This window comes from Drosophila gunungcola, chromosome 3R, assembly GCF_025200985.1.
Source record: "Drosophila gunungcola strain Sukarami chromosome 3R, Dgunungcola_SK_2, whole genome shotgun sequence".
NCBI classification, from domain to species: domain Eukaryota; kingdom Metazoa; phylum Arthropoda; class Insecta; order Diptera; family Drosophilidae; genus Drosophila; species Drosophila gunungcola.
The window spans coordinates 29,732,223-29,759,483 of NC_069139.1; the positions used below are offsets into that span (position 1 = coordinate 29,732,223).

At 38.9% G+C, this 27,261-nt stretch overlaps 1 protein-coding gene across 6 annotated transcripts in view; it reads right to left on the reverse strand.

The window, feature by feature from the left end:
• Positions 1 to 27,261, reverse strand: part of LOC128266401 (neuroligin-3) — a 92,173-nt gene that overhangs the window by 20,006 nt on the left and 44,906 nt on the right. For 4 of the 6 annotated variants that reach the window (XM_053002897.1, XM_053002898.1, XM_053002895.1 and 1 more), the window contains 3 exons: positions 26,249 to 26,590; positions 22,650 to 23,580; positions 14,664 to 14,827 (listed from right to left, as the gene is read on the reverse strand). In XM_053002897.1, coding sequence (XP_052858857.1) covers positions 14,664 to 14,827; positions 22,650 to 23,320 — 835 coding nt within the window. In that variant the 5' untranslated portion in view covers positions 23,321 to 23,580; positions 26,249 to 26,590. Of the gene's footprint in view, positions 1 to 14,663; positions 14,828 to 22,645; positions 23,581 to 26,248; positions 26,591 to 27,261 lie in introns of those variants that run through there. The other 2 variants (XM_053002896.1, XM_053002900.1) reach the window with 2 other exon arrangements.

Genomic DNA, 27,261 nt, shown 5'->3' on the forward strand with positions numbered 1-27,261 from the left:
TACCATTTTCCGTTGCCTCGTACATGTTGAGTTAAAGCTCTATGGCGTTGATTCCACAAATATCTGATTACCATCAATTTATTTCCCTTAGTATTTTTGTTGGTTTTTGGCTTTCTGTTTTTATCGATTTAATAAATTGCAGAGTCGCTGGAGCGTGTGTCTTCAATTTAAGGTTCATTGAGCCCCAGGTCCGGGGAAATGTTTCGCTGGGTCCTGAGTTATCCAGGTGACACAGTTACGGTCACGTAAGTTTTCCTTTTCTATCATTATTTTTTCGACATTTTGCACTTTATGGCCAAGCTGCTGGTCCTCTTAACTCCTGAACCAAACCTTTCCCAAACTGTTTCGCCCTGTCCTCCTGACTTTAGATGGCGAGTGCATTTTCGGTTTCGTAGTTTATTACTTTCGCTTAAGTTTTTCTTTTTCCTCCCTTTTTTATGTTTTCGATTCTGGAAAACTTTTTAGCCTCGACAAATGAATGAAACTGGTTGGAAATATTTTCGATATTTTTCAGCTCTTTTCTGCCCTTCCTGTAGTTTTAAAAAGCTTGTTAAACTGTTGGCTGCGTTATGGGGGCTTAAGTGATGTATGAGGATTAACACAAACATGTTTGGGGTTTCGGAAAAAAGAACACATGAGCTGGTAACTTTTCCCGGCAAAACCCCGATAAGTGAATTGAATAATTTAGTTAGCAGACAAGATATAAATGGGAATTTCTGATTGTGCTGTGAGAAGCAGGAAAATGTTTGGCCAAAAGTCAATTGGTTCAACAAGCAATTAAAGTTCCTGTGGTCAGACTGAAAAACTTGATTTTCCACTTAGTATTTGTCTCAAATTGCATGAGTGAGTAGGCAAATGTACTCGTAAATGCAAAAAGCCATTCAAACTTGAAGTTTTCTGGGCAGCAACTTTTCCGCAAATTGTATGAGCAGAAAGTTTTCGAATACTTCAAAGGAGAGTTAAAAATGTTAAAGTTTAAATTCCAAACGGTAGCTGGAGTAAAACTGGCAATTCCCTCCTAAATGAGCCATCTAATCTCGAGTAATCTGTGGCTCTATATTGTTAATAAACCCAACGGATAAATTCTCGGCATTTAATAAATTGCTCGTACTTGGCGAATATATAAGATGGAACCGCCGGAAACAAAGCGAAATGTCAAAAACGAAGGAGAGATGAAATTATGATTTCGTCATGCAAAATGCGGCTAAACACTCATAAATAAAAAACATAAAAGCTCATAAAAGAAATATGAATGCGTCTGTGGGAGCGGGAAGTATGAAGTTATCACGTGACTTCTTACGCACATTGCACGCCATAAATTACAAAGTACTTTGCCCGCCAAAACTCAATTTACATTCATGTACACAACACCCAAGCACACACGGCTCCACACCCACCAAATGCCCTTTGCTTCCTCGCTGATAAGCCCGAAATGAATGAGGAGAGTGTGAGGAAAATGCGACGGGAAAATGCTCCCGGAAAATGCTGGGAAAAGCCGTCGCCAGGCAAGTGTGAAGAAAAAATTGTTGCATTAAATTAGGCGCACACGGAGAGTGGAAAACTTTACGATGCGTCACTTGGCCCACGCCACACTTAAATGCCGATAAATCATTAAAACAAAAAATAAACGAAAGGCGCTGAGAAGACGAACCGAATCGAGTCAAATGCAAATGGAAAATTTTGTTGCCAGCTTGATATGCTTGATATTCCTTTTTCGCCGTTGTTGAACTTTTACAACCCACAAAATACGATTTTTATTGCCTTGGCCCTGTGGCAGAGTCTGGCACTTCATAAAAATGTAAAATATTGTGATGCCTCCGGACACGTTCACTCAAAACGCATTGTGTGAGATCCACGCGAACATTTGTCCCATATTTGCCCTGGCCAAAAGGGAAATCCTAGCGTAGACTGAAATTTCTTTTGAAATGTCATCGAATGTGCTGCTGGTGAGAGTCATTGGCCTTTCGGGTTTCTTTAACGATGTTTAACGATGTCAGAAGTTACTGTTACCCTAACAAGCTCCAGATGCCATTTCCAAGCTAGTTAAACACATGTACCGTCTTAATGTAAGCCAACGCCGCACCCTGCGTATACGTAATAAATTGAACTACAGGCCAGCGCAGAAGATCGCAAGGTGACTGGGATCGGGGCACTTTATCTTAATGCATTCTACCGCTTAACCCATGCATCAGCTTAACTCCGGCTTAAGCCAGGCAGCCGCCTGCGTTTTGCATACGAGCGCACAGGTGAGAGTGCGTTTTAACAAAACCAATATGCGGCAGACACCTGACTTCTAAAAAAGAATTGTGGGCGAAACCGAAAGCCCTTAAAGAGGGAGCTCTTCACGGAGAAAAAAGTTTAGGAACTGAATTCAATTATTTCGTATATCGTAAATTTCTCAGTAGTTCAACTATCCTTTAGATTTGCTTACTTCGACTCAAATATTGCAAATGTTTTGGTAAATTGATTGTTTATTTTAGGTGCTTGTCTTGATAAAAATTTAAATTAATTTAACATTACATTTACTTGTTTTTATTTTGTTTTGAAAACAATTCTGTTAGAGATATATAATCAAGTACGACGCCTTGAAATATGCTTATATTTACAATACAGGACGCCACTTTGTTTGGCAAGGCTTTGAAACTATTTTCGCCCATTGGTAATGTCGAAAAGCAGCGTCATATTAAACGCTAAATTTTATTAAATAATCTAAATTGGGATTTTTCCCAAGTGTGATGCTGCGGCGGGCAGATAAGGGGGCTGGATGGGTGCGAAAAGAAGTCTGGACCAGAAGGGAGACTCGCTTTCGCTCCTGGTCCTGAATGTTGTTGCAAATTGAAATATGCAATTTGTCGTGAGAGATTTTGTGTGGCTTTGCCGCTGACTTCGACTGCAGCTCCTGCTGTGCTGGTCCGCTTTTCTTGTTCCTTTCCCCTTCCCCTTCCCTTTCTCCTTCTCCCTCACCTTCTCCCTTACCTTTTCCCTCTGATTTCCTTCTATTCCCTTTTCAATTTCAACGTATTATCGGTTAACAACATTATGTCAGCGTTCAGGCGTAAAACTGCTTAAGAAAATTGCGGACTGGGGAAAAATGGCGAATAGAAATTGGTTGGAAGTCGTTTTGAAATCGAAGCAAGTGCTTCGCCACCTTAATAGTTTTCTTTTCCTCATTTCGCCTCCGGACCCATAGCGATTTATGGTGATCGACGGAGGTGGAGAATCTGCCACATAATTGCGTTCCAGTTACATTTTGCGCACAGTCCTCGAACGCGCTTACTTTTCAGCATTTGTTGCAGCCCCTTAAATGTGTCACACATTGTGCGCGGGACACCAGGGCGTATGCATAATGTGCACCCTATTTACACTGGGGCTTTCTTTTCGCATTTTATGCTGCATTTTAACGACTCCTCTAGATGGTCGCCTTGTGCCAGCCGTGCGAAAAGTCCGCACATAATTGATGGCCTGCACATGGCAAACTCATCAATAACTAACATGACGTATGTGTTATAAACAAATAAGCACAAAAACTCATCCATCGTCGGCATCATCAATATCCGCTAGATACGGCGAAAAATTGTCAAAATATTAATGGCCATCAAGTAGTTCGGTCTCCTTGTTGTAGCAAATTTATGTCTATTGCTACAACTATTCGAAAGCGTGTCTTCCGCTGCTTCTTTCCCGGCCTCCTTGATTGATAAATTTTCTTTTACGGCTGCCATTCTTTTTGTATAAGCCATGTGTGTGTTGTTTGCTTGGCCATTTTCTGTTACGGCTTCGTTAGTAAATTATGGCCACTTCCGTTTTTGCTGTCTAATAAACTGAGCCGTCATATGTTGTGCGTAAGTGTGTGTGCGATGGCTTACTTATGAGGCCCTGCCATCCTGCCGAACTCCACTTTTGCTTGGCCACCGAAAACAAATTGACGTAAGTCGTGTGTAATTTATAATGAAATATTATATACGCTCGTTTGGCAGTTAGGCAGTCAAGTGTACTGGAGGTAATAAATGGCAGTGTGTGGTGTGATATCTGCCCGACTCTTCGTGTTTACGAGTGTTCGAGTGGCAGTGGAGGGTATTTTCGTAGGCAATTTAATCTGTGTCTTTCAGGAATCACGAAGCGAAGTCTCTAGATTTGATTTGACAGTTGATTTTGATTATGCAATCGATTAGGTCGATTTAAAATACTGCTTTTAAGCAGATAATTCATTAACCAAGTCAAGCTACTTGCTTGTGAAGAGTACTAATTGAGAGCCATTGATCATTTTAAAGGGCAAGTTTAACAGGCCAAGACAGTTGCCTTTGAGATGCCAATAAATAAGTCAAACTACATTCATTATTACTTTGAAAGAAACTAATCAGTAAACATTTTAATTTAAAAATTGCACATCCGTTTAAAAAAAGGCTACTGTTAAAACTGAAGTCTTCAGAGGAAGAAGTCTTAAGGAGCAGACCGCCACATATTTTCTTTCCTTCAAAAACTGCACTTCCTTCTATGATTACCCGCAAAACTATTAAATTGCAATTTCGTTTTTACTAAAACTGTGATTAGTTTGCGTGCAGTTCGTAATGCAAAGAGGGATGGAGATCCTACGAAACTTTTTTGTTACACGTATTAGGCAAGAGCCCAGAGTGCAAAAGTCAACTGTTCATTTATCCGGTCGACTGGGGCACCGATTTTTGTGTGTTTGCCAACATGCCGCTACAAATTCATGGGTATGTGTCTAATGCACTGCTGTCATGCAAAATGGCAGTCAGTATAACGCCCTGTAATTAGACTATGACACGCTAAGTGCACAAATACAGGGAATAAAATAGAAAATCAGGAAGCAAAATCAGGGGTGGGGAAAGGAAATGTCTTGGGGAAATGCTTCAAGTGCATGCAATAAAAGGTATTTTCCGCCTTTCCTTCGACGGACTTTAGGCCATTTGCAAATTCTATTTGCTCTAGTTTGGCGCATTTTCTATTTCCATTTGCCCTCACACATTATTTGCTCACTCCGGATAAAAATTCCCATTTTTTTAGGTATGCCAAATTGACCCCAAAAAGGTGAAAGGCGTATGAGGCCAATTATGAACTTTGACTTATCAATTTCTTGGAAAATGACCACACATTCTGAAATGGTCAAATTCTGTTGGTCACATTTAATGCGCAATTTAAATTCAATGCCTTGGGTTCTTGCTATATGTATAGCTCACTTTCGAGGGTCAAGTGGCCATTGAAAAGGTGAACTCTCTTCGACCATTTCGCCGAGATGTGACAAATTTTTCATGCATATTTTATGCTTCGGCCCTGAGTGTTCAATGGTACTGGTAGTGTGTATACTTGGTTGTGTTTGGGTGTGTGTGTGTGTGTAAGGGAAGCAGGGTTGATAAAACAAAAATACATATTTCAGAAGGTGGTTTTGGGTGGCGGCTGGGTTTTTTCAAACAGGACTCAGAATATGGCTGGCGCTTTAAAAGCGCAATTTTTCGTGTCAATATTGAATATTTTAATTTTTATAAAAAAGAGAACATAAATACAAACAACGGAAAAGCATTAGCCGTGACATCGAATTTTAAGTGCTCTACAAAGTGGAATGCAATGAAAAGATTGATTTTTAACTGTATCGATCTAGTTTCTGATGAGTTAATTATATTTATATATTATATATACGAGGTTGCTATCCATTAATGGATACAGATAACTGGTTACTATTTCTTTAATAGTTAAAAGTCCTATAGGGTTATATATTGATCGAAAGGTATTTCTACGCTGTTTAAAAATTAATACTCAGACATTTCAAAATGCTTCGATTGGATTAGATGAAATTGAGATTACTTTCATCTCATCAAATTTAGTAAAATTGGGCTGGATAGTGCGGTTGAAATATACCCATGTCTCAATTCAGTCGTGTTCTCTTCCGAAATGCACGTCGGAAGGTAACAATCCGTTTCAACTCTCCACCGCAAAGTTATTCAGTTAACATTGAGACTAGAAAGTTTGTTTTTAAGTTTGTTTAATCAGTTTTGTGTTTTAGGGTCCTGAAAATTAGTTTGTTTTGTGTGAAGCAGTTTGCTTTTATTTTGTGAAAATATTTTGTCGGTTTTCTTAAACATTTTTAAACAATTTTAAATTTTAAAATATTCAAAATTTTTTTTTGTTTTTCTCTCTTTTGCACACAATTTACCGTTCTTCTCTGCGATTATCAAAATCGCAATGGAACAGAGTATAAAAATATTCCCGAAATATAAAAAAATGACATGCAACATTGTTTCATAACAGTAAAAGACAGAAGGAAAGTGGAAAAATGTCACTTACACGCGCCCATTTTTGAACATACGTATACACAAATGGCGGCCATCAGCAGTTTACCATACATACATATTGTAGATTTATTGATAGCGCTCCTCGTTCACACAACCAAATACACAAACACATGTTCACAGAGAAAAAATACCTTAAGAAAAGTTATGCAAAACAGGTTGTCATACAATGCTAAACAATTTACAAACAAATTTCTACCTAGTCTTAAAAAAAATATAGTTTGAACTATTTTTTCATTGTACTGCAAGATAAATATTAGGTCAAATAAAATTGTCAAACTAGGTAAATGATATTGGGGCAAGGATAGGAATGATGAACGAAGAGAACTTAAAATTGATTCATTTGTGTCAATGCCGAACTTCAATTTTTTTTAACTAATTAAATAAAATATAAGTCGTTCGCGATTGAACTATAAAACTTCTTTCGAAACATACCTTTACCTATTGAAAAGACAACTTATCATCACATTTTAACAAAACTTGAACAATACGGAATATTTTAATAGAGGACAAATCAGCGACCATCAGTTTTAAAATATTGACACTTTTACTAAGGCACCAAAAAATAGGCATTCAAATGACAACATTTTTCCGTTACTTTATTAAATATCCAGACTTTTTTAAACACTCTGCCAATTCTCCAAGTTAAGGGTAAAGTGAAGGGAAAAGCTTAGTCAGCCTCTTTTTTAGTGTAGGAACACACGCAAGCACTCAGAAATATGCACACATATACAATCAACGTAAACGTTTTCAGTTAAAGTCAATATGTAGTCAAGCGCTTCGTTTATAACACAAAGTTGACAAAAGTTCCGACGCCCTTTTTCTGCCAGCCGCTTTTTTTCTGCTCAGTATTTATGGCTTTCCATCCTCACTTGTAGGTAGTTGTTCCAGAGTTACTATAGATGCTAGTATACTTGTGTGTTGGCAAAGCCTAGGAAATTGCAATCGCAGGCAGCAAATACAATCAGCAACACAAACGCAGACACAATTCCATCGGAGGAGTCACTATCCGTCTCGACGAAGGATTTACGCAAAATAACTGATTTGATGCATGTCCTAATGTACTGAGATGGGAATCCATTTGTGGGATCTCGTTTAAACTCTGATTGCAGGCCAACCATGTGCAATATTGGGATATGATAGGTTGGACGAATTGGTTCGAAAATAACATTTGACAAGCTGACTATCAAGCTGACAGAAGAAAACATTTTCAAAAACAAAATCTAAGACAATAATTGACAATATATAAATTTAAAAAAAAATTAGATTTTTCCTATCAGTAAAGTTAAAAAATCAGCGTTGGTGTCAGGGAAACGTGCTTGTTTCTGAAAAATCTTTTTTTTCCAATTGCGAGACTTTGCCATATAGGGCTAATTAAAAAAGATTAAAAAGTCTGTTTTTTTATAGCCTCAAAACTAATCCGAACTTTCTTTAAGGGGAATTAATGAGTTCAATTTTAATTCTGGTTGATTTCCATAAGGTTTGCATTTAAATTGCCTTTTAAATTAGTATTTCAAAAGTTTTTTTTATTGTTTTTAATGCTGTCTCTGAGTCTTAATTACAAATGCTGCCTGTAACTTTAAAGATTTCAATTCTGTAACTAGAAGATTAAAATTTCATATGTCCGAGTGCTTTGCATTGACAAATCAAGTCAATGTCTTAAAACATGCAAATGCTGATGAAAAACTTTGCAAACTTGACACTAAATGGTTTTCAGGGTCTGGGGGAAATAATAAATGTAATTTCAACATTTTTCCGTTTCCAACTTCCTCGTTGCGTTTAGCAATTGTGTCTGGCATAAGAAAATGAGCAAAGTAACCTCATTCTGGTCTTTGTCTCGTTTCGCCCCCTGACAATCTCATCCAGCTGCAGTATCTGCTGAGGAAAGTTTAAGGGGGAGCAGAGAAAGTAAAAAGATCCCTTGTTTTTCTTCTTTTTACCCTGTTCTGGCCGAGAAACGTTTCCTTTGGCTGTTTTATTCTGTGTTAATTCGGCTACTCCTGTGTGCAAGAATGGTTTTCTACCTCTATTTTGGCCATTCATATACATAACTCTTGTATTGGCAGGCGGTCTTCATACAAAAAAAGTTAAGAAGAGCTTCATTTCCGTGTGTGACCAGAAACACGCGCCGGCAGGTTCTCGTTTCGATTTCCGGTTCCGCTTTCGGGACTGACTGACTCTGGACTTGTGCCCCCGATTGCGTGTTGAATGCGGCACGCACTCCGGCACACATCAATTCCATCGCCCTTGCCACGCCCCTCGTCTCATTAATAATGTATTTGCGATGGGTTTGGATTCAATTGGGTAAGGCTATAAAGGCAGAAGTGGTTATAATTAAAACAAAATTGCTGCACTGAAGAAAGAAATATTTGCAAAAATTTGGTTAAGTTTCGAGTTTTGGTTCTCAGTTATAATATTATACAGTTACTTCTTACGTTTTTAGTGGCGTTTAAAGTATTCGTTTATTGAAACCATATCTCAAAAGTCTACTCTTACCAGTAACGGGTATAAAAATACAAATCTTTTTAAGTTCATAAACAAAGTTATTCCTAATAGTAAAACGAAATAAAAATGATAGCATTGAGCTAAATTGTTGCAATGTGATTTGATAATAAAAATGTAAGCACCACAGTTTCTCAATGGCTCACTACCATCTTTCGCAAAAGTTGATTTCAAACATAGAACTCCTTTTGTTGGCAAATATCAATTTCAAGATCCCACTTCGCCAGCCAACAGTGTTATTCGTTTATTTTCTGGCTCACGCATCCAAAACTCGATTGGATTATTGGATTCATCCGAAAGGAATAGATAGACACAAAGGAAAAATTTCAATACGATTTCAACCACAATGCTGTATATATCATCTGTATCGTGAGCGTGGTTCTACGCTTCAATGTTTTCAAAAATAAAAAGTCAAGATAGTCATTGGCATACATAATCAGTTGGTCAATGGGCAACAAAGCCCTTTCAAAATGCGCCATTAAGTGAGGCTTGAGGAGGTTAATCACATGGAAATGCTGAAGATTAGAATTATGACATTAATTTTTCACCAGTTTGAGGGAGGGGGGGAATAGAGGTCCATTTCTCACTGGGCAACAAAAGTCAGTGAGCACAAATTGTGGCACAAATTGTGGCCAGCATACAGCCGGCATTCAAACAGCTGATAAACTCGAAGTCTACACACGAACGAGCAAATCCAGATGAGGGTTCGAAAGCCCAATGGACTTTTGCCTGGAAAAGCGGCAAATCATGCTTAATGTGGCATTTGTATGTTTATTTTTTTATTTTATACATTTTCCTTCTACGCTTTTCTCAGCGAGAAACAAGCCCAGGACTTAAAAGAAAACGCCAACGGACACAACAGCAACAATGATGCCATAAAAAGGCAGCAAATAAAATAAAATGAGACGAGATGAGTTGAGTTGAGATGAGATGAGATGCGAAAGAGGCCAAAATGAAGCGCAAGGCCAAAAGCAGGACGCAGGCAATAAGCAGTTGCGAAGGCGAAGGGCAAATAAAAACCACAGAGGCGCGAAGGGACTTCGCTAAGCAGCAGCCCAAAAGGAGAAGAATGCCAGGATGATATAAATTTTGTTGTCATGTCCAAGTAGATTAAACTAGCTGCATATCCGTCCGACTCTAGAGTCCCGAATTCCGGCTCCTCGATCCCGTAAACGGAGCTCAAAAAGTGGACTACAAAAAAGGCGCAAGAGATTTATGTGCTTATGTGTGTGCCAGTTTGTGTCTGTGTGGGGCTTGGACAATAAAAGTATATTTTTCACTTTTTACGCTTTTACGCATATTCATACACATTCGGACATTAAGTGGGTCTTATGCTTGCAAAATAAAAAATCATCTTGGACATTCAAGCTTGAAATGAAAACACTTTCAAGGACTTGTATATATAAGCTAAATAAAATCAAACAGTAATGGACAATTAAAAGGAACAATAAAGGAACATTGTTAATAAGGCATATTCTTAAATAAATAAATATATTCATTCCCTTGCAGAGGGTATTGTAACTTCAGTCAAAGTATGAAGAATATATATTTTTGAATTGCATCACAAAGTCGATCTAGCCATGTTCGTCTGTCCGTTTGTCCGTCCTTCCTTTATTTTTTACGGTTTTAGAACTATATGCCTAAAATATTCCTAAGTAGCGGACAAAGAAATCCGGACAGGCAAATAAATGTTCGTTTCGTAATTTTTTGAAATTGTGATTATGGTTTCAAGATCATTTTATTTTAACGACTTAAATTAATTTATTTGCTAACCAAAACAACTCTTTTTTCGATTCTAATATTTAACTGAAATTATAGGTACTTTTTAAAATTCGAATAAAATGTATTTTTTTTTAAGCAAGTTTCAAGTTTAATAAAAAGCCAACCATAGCCAAATTTAATTTAGCTGCATTTAATATTTTTGTTAAACTCCTTGAGATACAGTCATGGCTTAATATATCAAAATTTCAATAAAATCGGACGAATTATATAGCTCCCATTGCAACAATCGCAGAATTATAGAAAAATTGTTTATTCAATAAATAAACATTTTTTGGTTTTGAAATTTTTTTATTTTCGTTGGGATATAGTAATATTTTAGTACAATAATCGGACGATGGCCGTAGGATCTGCCGTAGGATCGATCGAAAAAATTCAACGCAAAATAGACATAGTTTCATTGTTTTAGACAAATCGAAACATAGTTTTGTAAAATCTGCAAAGGTAAATAAGCTTCGGCTTGTTAAAATTAGCTTCTTTCTTGTAAGCTAGGTGTGGACTTATATTTAATTGTTTTTAATGTTTATGGTTTTAACGTAGTGGCGTTTCTAAAAGCAATTTTTAAAAACTTGAAAACAATTATTTATAAATTGATATATAAATGTTACAGTATAATTTGTAATTGGCGTATTTATTTTTTTATTTTTATTTTTGTTATTTTTTATTTGAAGCCCGTCGCCTATATAAATGCAGTAAATACACGATTAAAGGCAGTTCAATTCTAAGATTTGAAGTTGGAAAAATATTTGAGAACGAAATCTAGTCATTTTTAATATATGTTCTTTTAAAAACATTTTCTATTTTACCTATACTACTTTAGACGCTTTTAATAGCAGATTAATGATATTGGGTTTCTCCAGTTTGGGAAACTAGAGGTTCTTTTTTTCAGTTAAATATTCCCGCACATTTTTCATCACTGATTACAAGCGATTATCAACCCAGGCCAGACTTGAATCTCTTCTCTATGCCTATCTTGAAACACACTTCGACGTAAGCCGACACAAATAAATAATGATTTATGCATCAAGGTGCCCTTCTGACAGTTGGGCAACCCATGGAAAAAACGGGGGCCTTAGCTCATTAAGTTAAACTGTCAAATTTACATATTCTTCCTCTCATTTTTTCTTTTTCCTTTTAAACGATTTATTATGAAATGCTCAAGGACTCGGATTGGCAAAGGTTGTTATCCCCTGAAATAAATTCCTATCTTCGTAGCGTTTGCTATGTGCAGAAAGTTTTTCTGTCTTTCAGGGTCTGCTTATCCAATTATCAAAACCAGACATTTAATTTTCCCTTTTCTGGCTCTTGCCCTCGACAAATTGCTCGTTCAATTAGCTGCCCTTGAAGATGAACATTGCACTTGAAGAACGAATACAATTTCCAATTCAATTTGGGACCGCGTCTCAAGTTTCGGTCCCAAACAATTTATCATAATTTCCCAAAGAAAATAAATGAGAAAAACGAAAACTCTTGCAACTCAGCAAAGTTGGCACGCCTTCATCGGCAGAGACCTTTCTGCCACCTGCTGTCGAAGACAAATTGCAGGAAAAATGTAAATTTTCTTGAGCGATTCTTTGTTTATTCTATAAGTATTTACTTTTATTCATTTTTCATGCTCTGACAAGGCGACATTTTTCTTATCAGCTAGTCCAAAAAATGTCCCGTTGTTATAACAACATAAATTCACCTAATTGGACACTCCTAATGTAAAAACCTGTGTGTGCTGGTTAAATGGTGTTTCAATACAAAGCACGATGAGTTGTTGAAGGCGTTTCTCTTAAACTCAATAAATGTGCACAATTTTAATGTAATAATTTGAAAACAAATTAAATATGTTATAGTTTTATTATACAAAGATTTTGATTGAAAAGTTTGAGGACTAAAACAAGTAGGTTTTAGTTTATATCAAAGGGAAATTGATTAGATATCTATTAACGAGAAAGCCAAAGAGCTCTGTTGTGGTTGATTACCCTGCAAAAACAAGCTTTTGAATAACATTGCAATTACAAATGTCAAAAAGCTATGGAATATATATCTAAATTACGTTTAGTTAGGGGAGCTATGAAAATACTTTAGGTGTACGCCCAGGCAAACTGTAAGTTAATTGAAAGCCAGCGGCGGAATCAAGGCAACTGTCTCTTCGAATGATGGACGACTGTCTTGCCGAGGAACTGGCTGACAGACTGAAAGACAGTCGCTCTGCGGCTGAAACTCCATTGCCGCCGAACAGTATATTAAATTTAGCTCTTTACGCCCTGATAGACAATCAAATTTACTTCGATTCGCAATGCACTTCTTCAACTCCTCGGCTGACAGGTGCCGCGCTGTTTGAGTTTTCAGAGCTGGCTCAGTTGGCATAGTTGGCTCAGTGGGCCGCGTTAACTGACTGGCGCTGATGGTTCCCATTAAGCCGAGTTACACGTCCGGATTCCCCACGGGCAGCCATCCTTTGGGCTTTAATTAAAATGTAATTTACTACCCTGGCGAACGGCGGCGGCGTCTGCGCTTGAGTTTGCTGCTGTTGCATTTCCTAGTGGCCAACTTAAATTGACTGGCAAACTGAAGGGCTCCAAATAAATCGATGAGTAAATTTAACTGAATTCGTATTTAATATTAAGCCCACAAAATATTTTCTTCCGTTACAAATAAAACAACTAGACACACAAAGTTATTACAAAAACTAAATAATCTTAAAAACGACTAAAGTTCATTTATATGAGTATATGTATGTATAAAAACAATCAATTCCGTTCGTTCCTATTGTAGCTATATGATATAGTTGCCCAATCTTCATAAAATGAAAACCGTTGTTCTGAAATATTAAACCATAACTAATCCGTAACTAAACGCGGGAAATGATGATGCGCAACCAACTCAACTTGCTACGAATAAGTTGGCAACGCCGGACGTATCAGTAAGCAATTGAAATTAAATTCTTCTCGCCCCTTTAAGGGCCATTAATTTTTAAATAGTTCTCCTTTTTGTTTTGGCGATGGTAAAAGTATCAATAATCAGCTAATTTAATAATCAAACAAAAACACCTCTTAATGAGGTAAAAAAGTCGTGACGATCGCACCTTAAGCATACAAAAAATTGTCTACACAGGCATTTGTATCTCAAGTTAAATTTGTAGTATGTCACTTTCACCGCTTCTTCTCCTGAACCAATTAATTTTTCTAAAGCTTTGGTAAGCAATCCCTATTCTTAAGATCAGACCATCAAAGTAGATTTTCAATTTTGGGGCTATATATGGTAGTCTCCGATGCACACGCTCTTAATGTACTGTCGTTCATAGTGATACTAGCAGACGTGAAAGACATGTAAATTAAGTTGGGACTAAGTGTTGCACGTCTGGTATCTCTGCTAATATGATTTCATGAATTCGTTAGAATCGCATAAACAGGAGATATTTTGATTTCATCTATTCGTGTATTAAATTCATAGCAAAAACAAAAAAAATAGATCTTCATTTACTGAAAATTAAAATTAATTACCGATTTTCAAAGATATTTTAAATCATCATTGATCAAAACTTCAGAAATGGCTGTGTTTGCAGTTTGTGTTTGCCTTATTATCTCAAATTACATAAATTATCAAAGAAAATCAGCTGCAGACAAATGTGGCAAATCGCCTTGAATTTTCTTCAGTAGGGACCAGACATACTTTAAGGCATAAATGTGGCCACTTTGCATTCGGGACCTTGGACCTTCTTTGCAGCTTAGAGTATTTTTTTTATGGGAATTTGAAAAATGCCAAAACATTTGTCCATTTGAGAGCAGCACAGAGGAAAAACGCGTGCGGATAAACCCAAAAAAAAAAAACAGATTTTAAAACTTTGCCAAGGCTGACCCTTTTCTGGCGTTGGCCTTTGGGATTAACGGACAGAAGAAAAATTGAAGCGAGTTACCCCAGGCCGACCGACTGCCAATTTATTCAAATGCCTTGCAAAGTGCTAAATAAACAAGACTCAGTCCCCCGGCATGGTCATGTCATTTTTCTTGGTTTTAGCTGGGTGCAAAAAAACAAAATTATAGCACACTTATTTGGTGTCGGGCACGGCCCCCTCTTCCCCGCACTCACCTTGTATGGGCACATAAATATTTAGATAGAGGCAGTCCTCTGATTGATTCTGCAGATAGGGCAGCAATCGCTTCAGATACTCCAGCCTGCCCTTGGGCATTCGTTCCAGCGCCGCCGTCTCGTTGTGGATGTCCGGCAATCTTTGCGGGCAGACCGGGCTGAATCTGTAAAATCGGAAAAGATTTCAGTGCCGAGCTTGTCAAAGGAGAAACTTTCCCTCGTGGCATTTTGACTGTTGTTCGACCAAAAAGGTTTCCCCGCGCGAAAAAAGTTTTTCGGTAAATAGGCTTATTTTTATGCCCGGCCTCGAATGTCGTTATAAATAGATTAATTTGCCGGAATTGTGTAATCTTCGAGGGATTTTTGAGAGGAGTTCGTATTTGATCCGAAGAGAGACCTAGTCAACGTCCACTTTGTGATTGTCTTTTGGCCATAACAACTTTTTGATTTGAACGCAAAGTTTGCGTTTTAATTTGTTTTTGGTTTTTTTGGCCCCCGCCCTTCCATTTCTTTTTCATTTTTCTCTTTTCTGCCAAGGCTTATTTTCGATGCTGGCAAATTGGTTTTCGATTCGGCTCTTATCGTTCGATTTTCCCCATTGGCATATCCCCCTTTGTGGGTGCACTTGTGCAATTTGCTGATTTTCTTCCTCTATTCCCACACACAGGCCATGCAAATGCCAGAAGTGTTCTCTCTTTGCGCTCATTTATAAATCTGATGGGGCCTGGTATACACAGAAAGCAATTAGGTGCTTATAAGCAAATTAAAGGGCTTCACGCTATAATTTTTAAGACTCACACCTAATGCTCAGGTTTATAAATTAGATAATGACAAATTTTAACTAAATGCAATTATTTTCATATATATTATATATTCTTCTTCTAATAATAGATTTAGGTTATTTCGGTACTGATTTAGCTCCAAGAGGAGTTTTCTTAAATCAAAAGGTGATACACTTTCATTCATATTTTTGAGTATGGAAAAATTTAACTTAAAATTAAAAAAATTAAATTTACAATATTTAAATATGTTAATAATTACATAGATCGATTTTTTCAGAGTACAGTGGATTTTGTTCAGCCAGCTGCTTTGGCCTGCATTGTTATTATTTGTTTTTAATCTGATCTATGTGTGGGTGGGTCACATATTCAAGTTAACTCCACGTGTTTTCCGAAATTCCCAGGAAATATCCGGTCTCTAGGTAAAATTCTGTTAAAATTTTCGATGGAAATGTTAGATTTTTGGCAAGTGCCCTTTGAAAGGATTGGTAAACGATCGAAATGAATTTGTGACCACTAATAAATTAAGGCCAATGCGATTTGTCTGGGGAAAGCCATCAATTCCATTCGTCTAGCCCTTTCGACCGTCGAAACTCAACTCCCAATTTACAGTTGAGCACTGGGATCCCTTAAAGTATCAGGCTTAACTCATTAACAGCCACAACTCCTGTTGGCCATCAAATTGTCATAAAGCGAAAATCAATAGCAGCATTTAAGGGTAAAAACTGCTTCGTTCCTCCATCGGCTGGCCATTATGAGACTTCCTCTTTCAGTCATCCCAAAATGCATTAACATTAATGACATTGCGAAACGAGAATTTATTTTATTTAATTTCCTTAACTTTATTTCGCTGCTGCCCTTTTATCTTTGTTATTACCGCCAACGCGGCCGCTGCTGCTTTTTGTTTACCATGGCGAGTATATTTAATTTTTGCTTTTTATGGCGTTCCAAACGCTTCGCCGAAAATTGGGAATCTACTTGGAACTGACCCTCAGTGGGTCGCCAGTTTAATGGACGCTTGTGGTGGCCATGCGATTGCCATAATAATCATTAATTTTATGGCAAAACAATAAGGCAGGTAATAAAAGTTTCATTTTCGGGCTTCATTTTCCCTTCGCCTTTTTTTTAATGTAGCGGACATGGTGTCAACCCCGGAACCTCGGAACCCTGCAGCCACAGGAGCTGGAGCAGCTTGGATGAGCAGAAAATATTAAAAATAATGAAAGTGAAAAGTTTTAACGGCAGCTCCAGTAGTTGGTGTAGTGGCTGCCGTTGCCAGTGGTCCGGGCAGGTACGAAATCCACTCACCCCTCCGGTTCGAGGTCATAAAAGCCACATTTTGCCTTTTTAACGTTGCCCCCATGGCAAACGAATGGCGCACACTTCTCAAGTGGCAAGCGATCTTGTTTATGCCACTTTGCAACCGCTGAACTTTTGCAGATAAGAACGGGTGCCACGCAACACAGGTGGCAAGGGCAGGTGGGCAGAGGGTGTGGGTGTGGGTGGCAAGTCGGTGGTTGAGCTAATAAAGCGGGTGCCACAATTAAGGTCAGGGTGAGTTGTTCTCGATGCAGCATTTGCAAATGGCCAGGCATTAAAAACTTGATAATTACTTGTAGATTTTACAGACAGCTGTGGGGAGCAGTAATCTTGTTTCCCTGGTGGCCTATTTAAGTTAGAGCCATCGAGAGCTTAACTATTGCATTTTCACTCTGATGGTTCGTGATAAAAGTGGGAAAACATTTTCAGGTTGTTTTTCCAAATTGAACAGAGTTAATTAAAAACAAAAAACACCGTTTTGGAAATTTGTTTGTGTAGTACATGTTTATTGCCATGAGTACATTTAGGTGGAAGAAATTTCAGACTGAAATTACTTGCACTCTACATGACTATCGGCCCTGCAGAATTATGAAGACCAATTTTAAAAAATTGTGTATAAAATGTAGACAACAGGGTTAGTAAAGCATCGACAGTGTGCTCTGTCGATAGTTTTGGCAATCGATGGTGGCCACAAACAATACTATCGATAGTATCAAAAATTGTTCTGCTTCATCATGATGGGCAGGCCAACTTTCCAACTAGGTTTTTTTGTAACTTCTAAGCCAACCTTAATCCGTCTCAAACTATTTGAAGATAAGGTGTGACCTGAAAATTGAAAAGTCAATCAAGTTCGCAAAAATATACCGCAATATACTCCAAATATTCTTCAAAAACACCATAAATAAAAATTATTTTTCTAGAACGATACTATCGATGGTGAGCCCAAACCAACGATTTTTGCTAAATTGTTCGACCATCGATAGTATCGATAGTGCTATCGAGTGTTTTACCAACCCTAATAGACAATATACAGGTTCGATTTAATCTTTTGAATTGTTAATTGTTTTTCAAAAAACTTTTGTGGAAGGATACTGCGAAAATTAGTGGAAATGAATCCTAAATTGCCTTGCGTTTCCGAATTTGACTGCCTAAATATTCTAACCATATTGGATTCCTGACTAATAACTTACAAATATGGATTGCATCTCTCAAACATCGCCTGCCTTCAACTCAGATTATTTGCTGCAAACAGATACATATCTGCGAGATTCGTGCAAACAATTTGAAGATGGTGACCCTGACCGGGGAGAAACTGTTCGGCAACCAGAGCACGCGGTCAAAAGTAAACAAGGTTATGGCCACAGCTCCACCTCCCATCCTATATTCCTGAATACATGCAATTTGAAATTCACAAACAAAACATAAAGCAAAGCTGGCCCAAAATGCTCGAGTTTTGTGTACACTTGAATGGAAGGCCAGGCTAATCTGCATGCAGGGGAAGCTGCTCAAGAGCAGACAAAGCTGAAGGGCCAGGGTTTTTGGGGGTTTCGAGGGGTGATTTTGCGAAGCAGGAGTTCCCATCGCTTTGTGGTAAATAAATGGTAGCCAGGACACCAGCCCGGCCAGAGATCCGCTGGCGCTTTCGGCTTAAGTACATCAAACAAAAGCATAATCTTAGCCAAGCAGAAAAATACACGCATTTACACCGAGAATATTCTTTAAGGGACTGTATCTCTGAATTGCTGAAATACGGTTAGCTTTTCGTCAGCAGTTCCATACATATTCAACTGGCTGAAATTTCAGCATTTCAGCAACCCACAGGCTGCTGAAAATGTTGTTAAATTTCTTAAAAGAAAGAGAATTCGCTCTTTTCTACTAAAATTGGGAAGGCAACATGAAAGTCATCAAGAAATATATGCAATTGAAGAAGTTTAGACAGTTCATTGCTTGTTAATAGACCCAATAGTTGGTATTTTCCCTTTTCCAAGGCATTTTCCTCGAATTCAACCAAAAGCTAAGGCAATTAAGCTATGGAAGAACACAAATAGCAGCTGTAACGGCTGTATGATAGAACAGCTGCTTGAAAATTTCAGCAGGAAACATTTTTGGTCGTTCTCTCAACTGCTGAACATTTCTGCTATATTTTGAGCAATTCAGTCGTTTAGGAAATAACCAAGTTATTTATATAAAAAGTTATTTGTATAAAACAAACGTTTTTCTTTAACATTTTATATACTAATATTATTATTGTTAACTGCGGATCGTTATGTGGAAAAAGAAATGACTTTATTTGTATTATTTAGTGCCGATGTACTGTAAATATACTAGGCTTTGTAACGAGTAAATTCAAATTTTAGGTGCTGTATTTGGTCTGTTCAATTTTTTTTCTGTGTAGGCTGATGAACGGAGGGCACCGTATAGCATAAAATTATCCGCGACAATGCGGCCACGACAAGTAAAATAGATTAATTTTACCTGTGGCCAACGGGCCAGAAGGTTGTCGTCCTCATCCTGATTTTCCATCCTTCCGACCGCTCACACAAATTAGATTGGCAGGCGACACAGACACACACCCCCAGCCCCTGAACCCCGCACAGCACACACCTCACACCTTCGTCGGAAAATCTCCTTCGGGCGTAAAGCTTTCTTGCCGCAGTCAAATTAAATAAAATCCAATTTAAAATGAATTTTCGCAATTTCATTTAAAACGGGCAACAGTTTGTAGCGGCGTCGCCGAGTCAGTCGGCAATTTATGCGGCTGATGTCGACCTCCAGGTCCCAAACCCTCCGCCGCCTTGCGGTTACCACTTGCTCCTGGGCCTCAAATTGGAATTAACGTTTTTAATGACGAGCCAGCTTCTGTTTGCCGGAGCAAAAGAGATGCCTCTCAAACTGCTGCACGCACATCCTGAAGGTCCTTGCCACCACAGCCCTACCGCCCTACCGCCCTCCCCGCCTTCCCACCATTCATTAATGCGCTTTTTATTAGGAAAATCGTTAACTTGAGTTTCCCCACTTAGCGTTTTGCGCCGAGCTTTTACTTTCGTCTTTATTAAAAACTTTGGCGTCATGCATAAAACTCGTCAGTTTATTGCGATTTTTACACTTCGTTTATGAGCCCGATCCGGGGACCCAGGCAGAACCTGGTCAGGAGAGGTTGGCCACTAATCCGCTTGTTTTTCATAATCCTTACGCCACAGGCAGCGGACAGGACCAGTGTGCAGCCGTTGGAACAACAGCACCGGAGTGCAAAGTGGCTGGCGGAATTTATTTCATTTTTATTAAAGACGTTGGCGGAAAGTGCGTGGATGAGGTCGGACTAGTGGGCGGTTGGCGGTGGAAAATGGTGGAGGTCGCTATAGGTGTGGGTGGTTTGGTGGTGACACGCGTGGCTTGTCAAAGCCATGAGCAGCTGCTGCCTTTGGCGGGCTAGGCATATGTGTGGACATAATTTCCTTTTTTCATGCGTTGCCTCCATTTTTGTGGCTGCGAGAAATTATTTTTGCATTGGGGTCGATGTAAGTTGGAGCAGCCGCTTGTGGGGGAAAGTATGAGGCCCGCAAAGTTCGGTTTTTGTGTAGCGGAAATTCAGGGTAAACTTTAGTTCAAAGGACGAAATGTGACAGATGAAAGGCTCTGAGCACAGGTTAAATATACATATGCCTCTACTAATGCTAAAACCACTGGAATTTCCTTACAATCATGAAATAAACAAAAGCGAACTACTCTATCGTTGACAACATAATCTCGAAATGTTTACTCTTTCGAAAGCAAGTACCTTGAACCTGTATTGGCAACAGCTACAATTAATCTTGTTAAAGTGACGACTTTATTTTACTACGTTAACAGTGCACAAACTTTATTAGCTTCCCAAAAAAATATCTATCTTTCATTTAAAATGCCATTAGTATCCAAAAAAACAATTACTTTTACCTTCCTCATAAAAATATATAATATTTTACTTATCTAAGCTGCTCAGAAACAGAAACTTTGGTTTCACTTTGGTGATAGGGCCCCAAGAAGACTAAAGCCAACGAAGCCACACACAAATTTAAGCCCAAGCCACGAAACAATCTTAGCATTTTACCCTCGAAAACCTAGGTGCTATCCATTTCCCGTGCAAAATCAGGCTAATGACCCATTGTGGCAACTGTCCATGGACAACTTTATTACGCTGACGTGCTGAAAAATCTCCGGAGCATTACTCAAGCCGTTTTATTGGCTCCTTTTCGACTGACCCCCGCTGTCAACAAGACGGCCTGACAAATAAAGCCGCTCACCTACCCGGAAAAGGGAAGATGATGCGGCAGAGGCGAAAGTCGTCCGTCCGGAGGCTTGAATTACCCAAAAATTGGCGGGGAAATGCGAGAATGCGAGAATCATCCGTCTGCCGCCAGGCCGCAGGTGGTGTTCTTTGTTAAACTTGAAAAATTATATTTTATTTGCCGGGCTCCGCTGTGCGCTGTACTGATTTCGCGGCCCTTTTCCATCGGCATGGAAAAAGGGGAAAAAGTTTTGCTGCGTCGCGGCCCCATTTCGCTTCCCTTTTTATAACAATGGTAAACAAGGGAACCAGGAATATCTCTGGGCATCTTTTTGAATAATGATTTGCCACTTGGGAGCATTTGTAAATTAGATGCTGCTGTGTAGCTGCTGTTGTCCCGCCGCGCGGTTCGCTGACGGGGACAGCGTAAATATTTAATTTGCGAGATATTTCGAGCGGAAGGCGGCCGACTAAGTTGACCTTTGACTTGTGTTCCCCATTTTTTCATTCGCTACTTTCAGAAGCCATTATCGTTATACCCATTGTTGTCGGCGGCCGGGCAAGGGTTGTAGCGTTTTCCATTACTTTCATTACTTTCGGCCACACTCAGCTCTCCACATTTTCGGACCGCCGCCTGCGCACTTGACTCAATAATGAGTCAGTTAATTGAGGTGACAATTGCTGGGCACTCTCGAGAGACTCGGCCCTTGACTTATGGCATTTTGATCATTTTATGCACTCGAAAGGCGAATCAAAGTCAACCCTTTTCGAAATGATTTAATGCCTTTAGATGGACAAAGCATTCTCCCGGAAGGTGCAAGACTCCCTTGCCTCTTTGGGAAGTTTACTTAGCTACTTAACTCGTGTAACTCCTGATGGGATTGAATACAAAAATTTGTTGAACTTGTTGTCATTCAAAGCTGGGCGTTTGGCTAAACATCTTTCTGTCTTCTCTAAAATGAGCTTTTACGATGATTATGGGAACGTTTCTTTCGATTAATAGGTAACTCTAACTTTTTGAAAAAACTGAGATAGGCATTTCTTTAAACGATAAGCCAAAATATGTATGTTAGCATTTTCTCAGCAACAGTGTTCTTCACATATTTAGTAGTTAAATGCAATTTAATTTTGATTGATTGAAAAATATGAGATCAACAAAACCAGAATTTCTCTTTTATCTTTATTTTTTTTTTACCTAGAGAAAATTCCCATAGTAAAATTAAACATTAACATTTTTGATGTAACATTATATATAAACTTACTTAAAGTTAGCTAAACCCATGATAATGTAATTATTAACTTATATAATTCGTTCATTCAATAGGAAAATTGTAGATTTATATTTTTTTAATACTTAAAAATAAAAATATAAGAGTGTTAACTCTTTGATTTAAACACAGCATCCCTCGGGGCTAAATCAGTACCAAAATATTAAACTTAAAGTATAATATTAAACTTAAAATATTTGGATTTTTCTTTGGGCTTAGTGGCACATAAAATTATCCTACTATGAATGACTGGTCTACTATTTCGAAATTAATTTCTAAAGCGGAAGGAAGCAATTTGGCCTGCACCTGCTTCTTTGCCATGTTGTGCCCCTTAAAGTGTAGTGAGCCGACTCACCTGTCGGCCTTTTTGACGCCTGACCACATGGCCGCCGAGACGGGCGGCATGAACCGCAAGTTGCCGACCGGCGGCGAGGCGTAGGGGATTCCCCGGTACGCCTCGACCGGATCCAAGTGCCGCCCATCCAGTTGCACAATCACGCCCGTCAGGTCGCCGTTGCGTGTGTGGATGATCCGCGACGACAGCTGGGCGGGTAATTGATCGTGGTTCGCGTTGGAGTTCGAACTTGAAAACGAATTCGAATTCGAGTTCGAGTTGCTGTTGTTGCTGGTGGGGCGGCCACTGCGGCTGCCACTGGCGCCGCTGTTGTTGTTGGCGGCGGACGAGGAGCCCGCCGACGAGGACGAAGTGAGCGACAACGAGGGCACGGAGCTGGAGGTGGCGCTGCTGGAGCCGATCAGCACGAGTCCGCCGTTGTTCGTCGTCGCGGGTCCCGAGCCGGGGCTCCTCTGCGAGGTGCTCAGGTTGCCGCCGTTGCTGCTGTAGCTAATGCCGGCCGCCGTGCATCTGGATGCGTATACGTCCAGGACCACCAGCACCAGCAGAGCACTCGTCCACGGCCCCGCCCACGTCCACGGCAACGCCCCTCTGGTGGGCGGCACTTTCCGCCGCGTTCTCGTGGCTGCTGAAGGCGGGAGTTGTCGCTTCGAGTGCAGCAACATAACCATTATTATTATTGGTCAAAATGGCCACGTCGCAATGTTGTCGTTGTTTTTCCGATAACTTGATGTCCAACTGCTGTTTTGTGTTTTTTTTATCTCCGCTCTTGTATAATTGACCACAAGATAGCTGTTCGTGGGGTGGCCTGAATTTCGCTTTGCTTGTTTCGGCAAGGACTTACACTTTTTATGTCCCTTTTTAATTTTATTTTACAGCAGAATCCGTTTTTTGTTGAATTTTTGGTGCGAAAAGTGGCAGTTTAAGTAAACTGGAAAGAGAACCAATAAATTTTTTTTTACTTAATTGTTTTTGGAGGGCAATTTAATGATTTGTATTTAGTATTTTACAACGGTATAAATGACTAGCTCAATAATACATTTGATTTTTATCACCCACAATTAAAATCAGGATGAATTGCTATAGTCGAGCGGCCCGACTACTCAGCTTGTCCATTTCAAAACAGATTTGTGTTTTACGTGGGGCCATCCGCCGGACTGTAAAATTGTTGATAATAACTTCTGAAATAATAGCTCGGTTTGAAAAATGTTTGAGTCTACCGGTAGGTATGACCAAAAGGCACATACAAAGAATTTGTATGCCTTATCCCAAATCTCTAGCTTTTATAGTTTCCGATTAGTTTTTGGTTATTGATCCTGACCAAGAAACGCTTTTTTTTACTGTTATATACTTTTCAATGAAAACTGTATACCTTTTTACTCCACGAGAAACGGGTATAATTATTGAAAGAATGTAGAGCAACAAAAAAGTGTACATTTGCGTTTTGCTTAATAAGGTTTTAATAAATGTCAATCAAATCACAATTAAACAAGAAAGAAAGCAAACTTCGGCAAGCCGAAGTTCATATACCCTTGCAGATATTGCAAGAATTAAATATTTTTGAAAACATTAAAATTATGATTTACTTGCGTATATGTTTAAAAACATTGAAGCTATGATGATTTGCAGTTCAATTATTTGATAGTTATTTTATATAATTTTATTATTTCTATGATATGATATAGTCATCCGATTTTGATGAAATTTAAACCGTAATGTCGAAGAACTAAACAAAAAATTAAAAAACAGCAAAGTTATAATATTTTATTTATTTATTAATTTATTATTTATTTATTATTTATTTATTATTTTTCAGATTGTTCCTATGGGAGCTATATGCTATAGTCGTCCGATCCGGCTCGTTCCGACTTATATACTACCTGCATTAGAAAGACAACTTTTGGGAAAGTTTTATGCAGATGGCTTTAAAACTGAGAGACTAGTTTGCGTAGAAACGGACGGACAGACGGACATGGCTAGATCGACTAGTGATGCTGATCAAGAATATATACACTTTATAGGGTCGGAAACGTCTCCTAAACTGCATTGCAAACTTTTGACTGAAATTATAATACCCTCTGCAAGGGTATAAAAACAAATAAATACATAAGAATTTACTCATTAAGAAATATTTGTCGAAGTATGGATTTTGTGGATGGCTTAGCTTTTCGAGTTTGAGATATTTTAAGATTTTCACATGTATCCATAACTTTTACTAATTAAACTTAAGTCTAAATTCTATAAGGTCTTGTTTCTGCATTCTTCATTTGGGCTCTTCTGCTCTCATCAAGGCAATTCCGCGGAGTGTGTGACTTGAAGCATTTCATTCGGTCCTTACTGCCCTTTTTGTTGTCTGACTAGAGGCATTCCCCCAAAAAAAGGTGAACAAAAGGGGTGGGATGTGGGTAAAAACTACTCCGTCCACTCGTTGTCTTTTCCTTTTTCCTCAGCTTGTTTTCGGTATGTTTGCCAGCTGAAGCATCACCTTGTTTGCACTTGGTGTAGTGTCCTTGCCCTTGTTGTAGTCGACAACAACAAAGGGTGGAGGGGCTTAGTGGGCACCAGTGGAGATGGGCTTGGACGGGCGGAAGGCTAGGACAGTTGGCATTTTGCATATGCCAGACATGTCAGTCTAGCTGGCAGGCAGAGCAGAGACTCCTGACAACACGGGGAGAACGCCTACGTGCAAGGACTAGGAAGTGGGCGGTGGAGGGTTAAGGTGCAGAGTCCAGAGCTGGAGCCTTTTCAGGGCCCAATTGGTGACATTGGGTCATTGGATCAACAATTCGAAGGAATCAAACAATGGGCGGCCCGGTAAACAGGTTTGGATGTAAGGGTTATTAACGTATTTGTTTTCAGGTGCCTCAAATTGATTTGTAGACTTGATGCCTATTAGTCTTCTTTTAGATTATGTGCTTGATCCTATCAAATTTTCAGTTAAGTGAACCACCAATTCCCAAAGTCTTAAAAAAAGGATTGAAAACAACTTTTTTGATAGTATTACTCATTTATAAAAAAATACTGTTTGTCAATATCATTTATTACAGCCAATGTAATAGCCCGATTCAAACAAGCATTAAACACAGATTAAACACAGAAAGATTTTTGTTATAAATAAATGCTCTTTTTATTAACATTTTTTAAAATATCAAATAAACAAAGACTTGCATCAATGGAAAACAAATTTTTTTTTTGTCAAAGCATATTCCGTTGGAAAAAAATGGCCTTTGAAACTATTTTATTGTGTTGCTAGTTCAGAAAGAAATTAAAAATAAATTTATCCAAACATATTACTTTATTCGTAAAACGAAATGTTTTTGCTAAGCGCATCTGCGTTAACTTTTGCCAAACTTTAATTTAAAATTCAACTATGCTGGCACATTGTTTCTCAGAGTTTACTTCGGAAGTGGTAGAATCGAACTTGACTCCGATATTGGCTGCTGTAAGAGAATTACCCCACCACACTCTTTTTCCCCTGCAGCTTTTGTCTTGAGAAAGGCACTCGGCAGAAGCATAAGCCCATGGTGATATCTCCTGCTCCACCCCTAGATATTCCTTCTCTCGGGGAAGGAAGGCATTTTTATTCAGCTCGCACTTACTTATTCCGTGCGTCGGCTCTGCTGCTGTCTGCGGCTCGAGTGCAGGTGCTAAGCCCTTCTGTCGTGCACGAGCGTTGGATGTCCTTGCTCCTCGCTGCTTTCTCCTGCTTTCTCCTGCGACCTACTGCTGCTCCTGGTTGAGAATCACTTCACGTACTGCTCGCTCAGCCGCGTCGTCTGCTGCTGCTGCGTTTTTTGAATGCCGGCACGCTACAATTGTCATGCAAGCGGACATTCTCCACGGAGACGTTCACGTACTCAGCGATGAGCAGGGTTCCGGGGAGGAGACGCTAGCAGACTCTGGTTGGGCCTCTGGTTGATGTCCCTCCATGGCCGACGTTGCTGCAATCGGATCAGAGAGATGGCACACTTTTATTAGACCTTCTATTCGCCTATGTGGAGCCTAAACTATGCTTAGCAATTAACCCGACACGCGCCATTTTGCGTATTTAGAGGGGTAAACAGTTTGTCTAAGGAGGAGAATCGGAACGGGTTGTAGATCCTCAAGCGATTGGCTTGCTTCTGCGGTATTTACAATTTTCGATTTTGTTTTGCTTCAATACTTATCGTTTAAACACTATTTTGTAAGTCTAGAAAACTTTAAAACTTCTTAAATAAACATCGGTAACAAATTCTGTAAGTTTATTTTTTGGTAAAGAAAAACCATTGAAACTAAATTATTTTATTATTAGATTGATTGGATGTGCCCCGTACAGATATATTGAGGCTAGTATTTATTGTTGTGTGTTTTGACTGGGTTATTTAAAGTGCCTCTTGTTCTTTGATTAAAAAACACTTTCTATTTTCTATTCCAAAATATTTAAGACCTTGAGTCAGCCAAACACACCATAGCAACTACACCAGGTCACCAAGAATTTTAAATATGGCAAATATTTAATTTTTTTTTATTTCTAAGCCAACAACGAGTGATTTTAAGCAAATATCAGTTCCATAAATTAATGGAAGCCTAAACTGCCTTACTCCGTAGCTAAGACATCAATTCGTTTCACGTT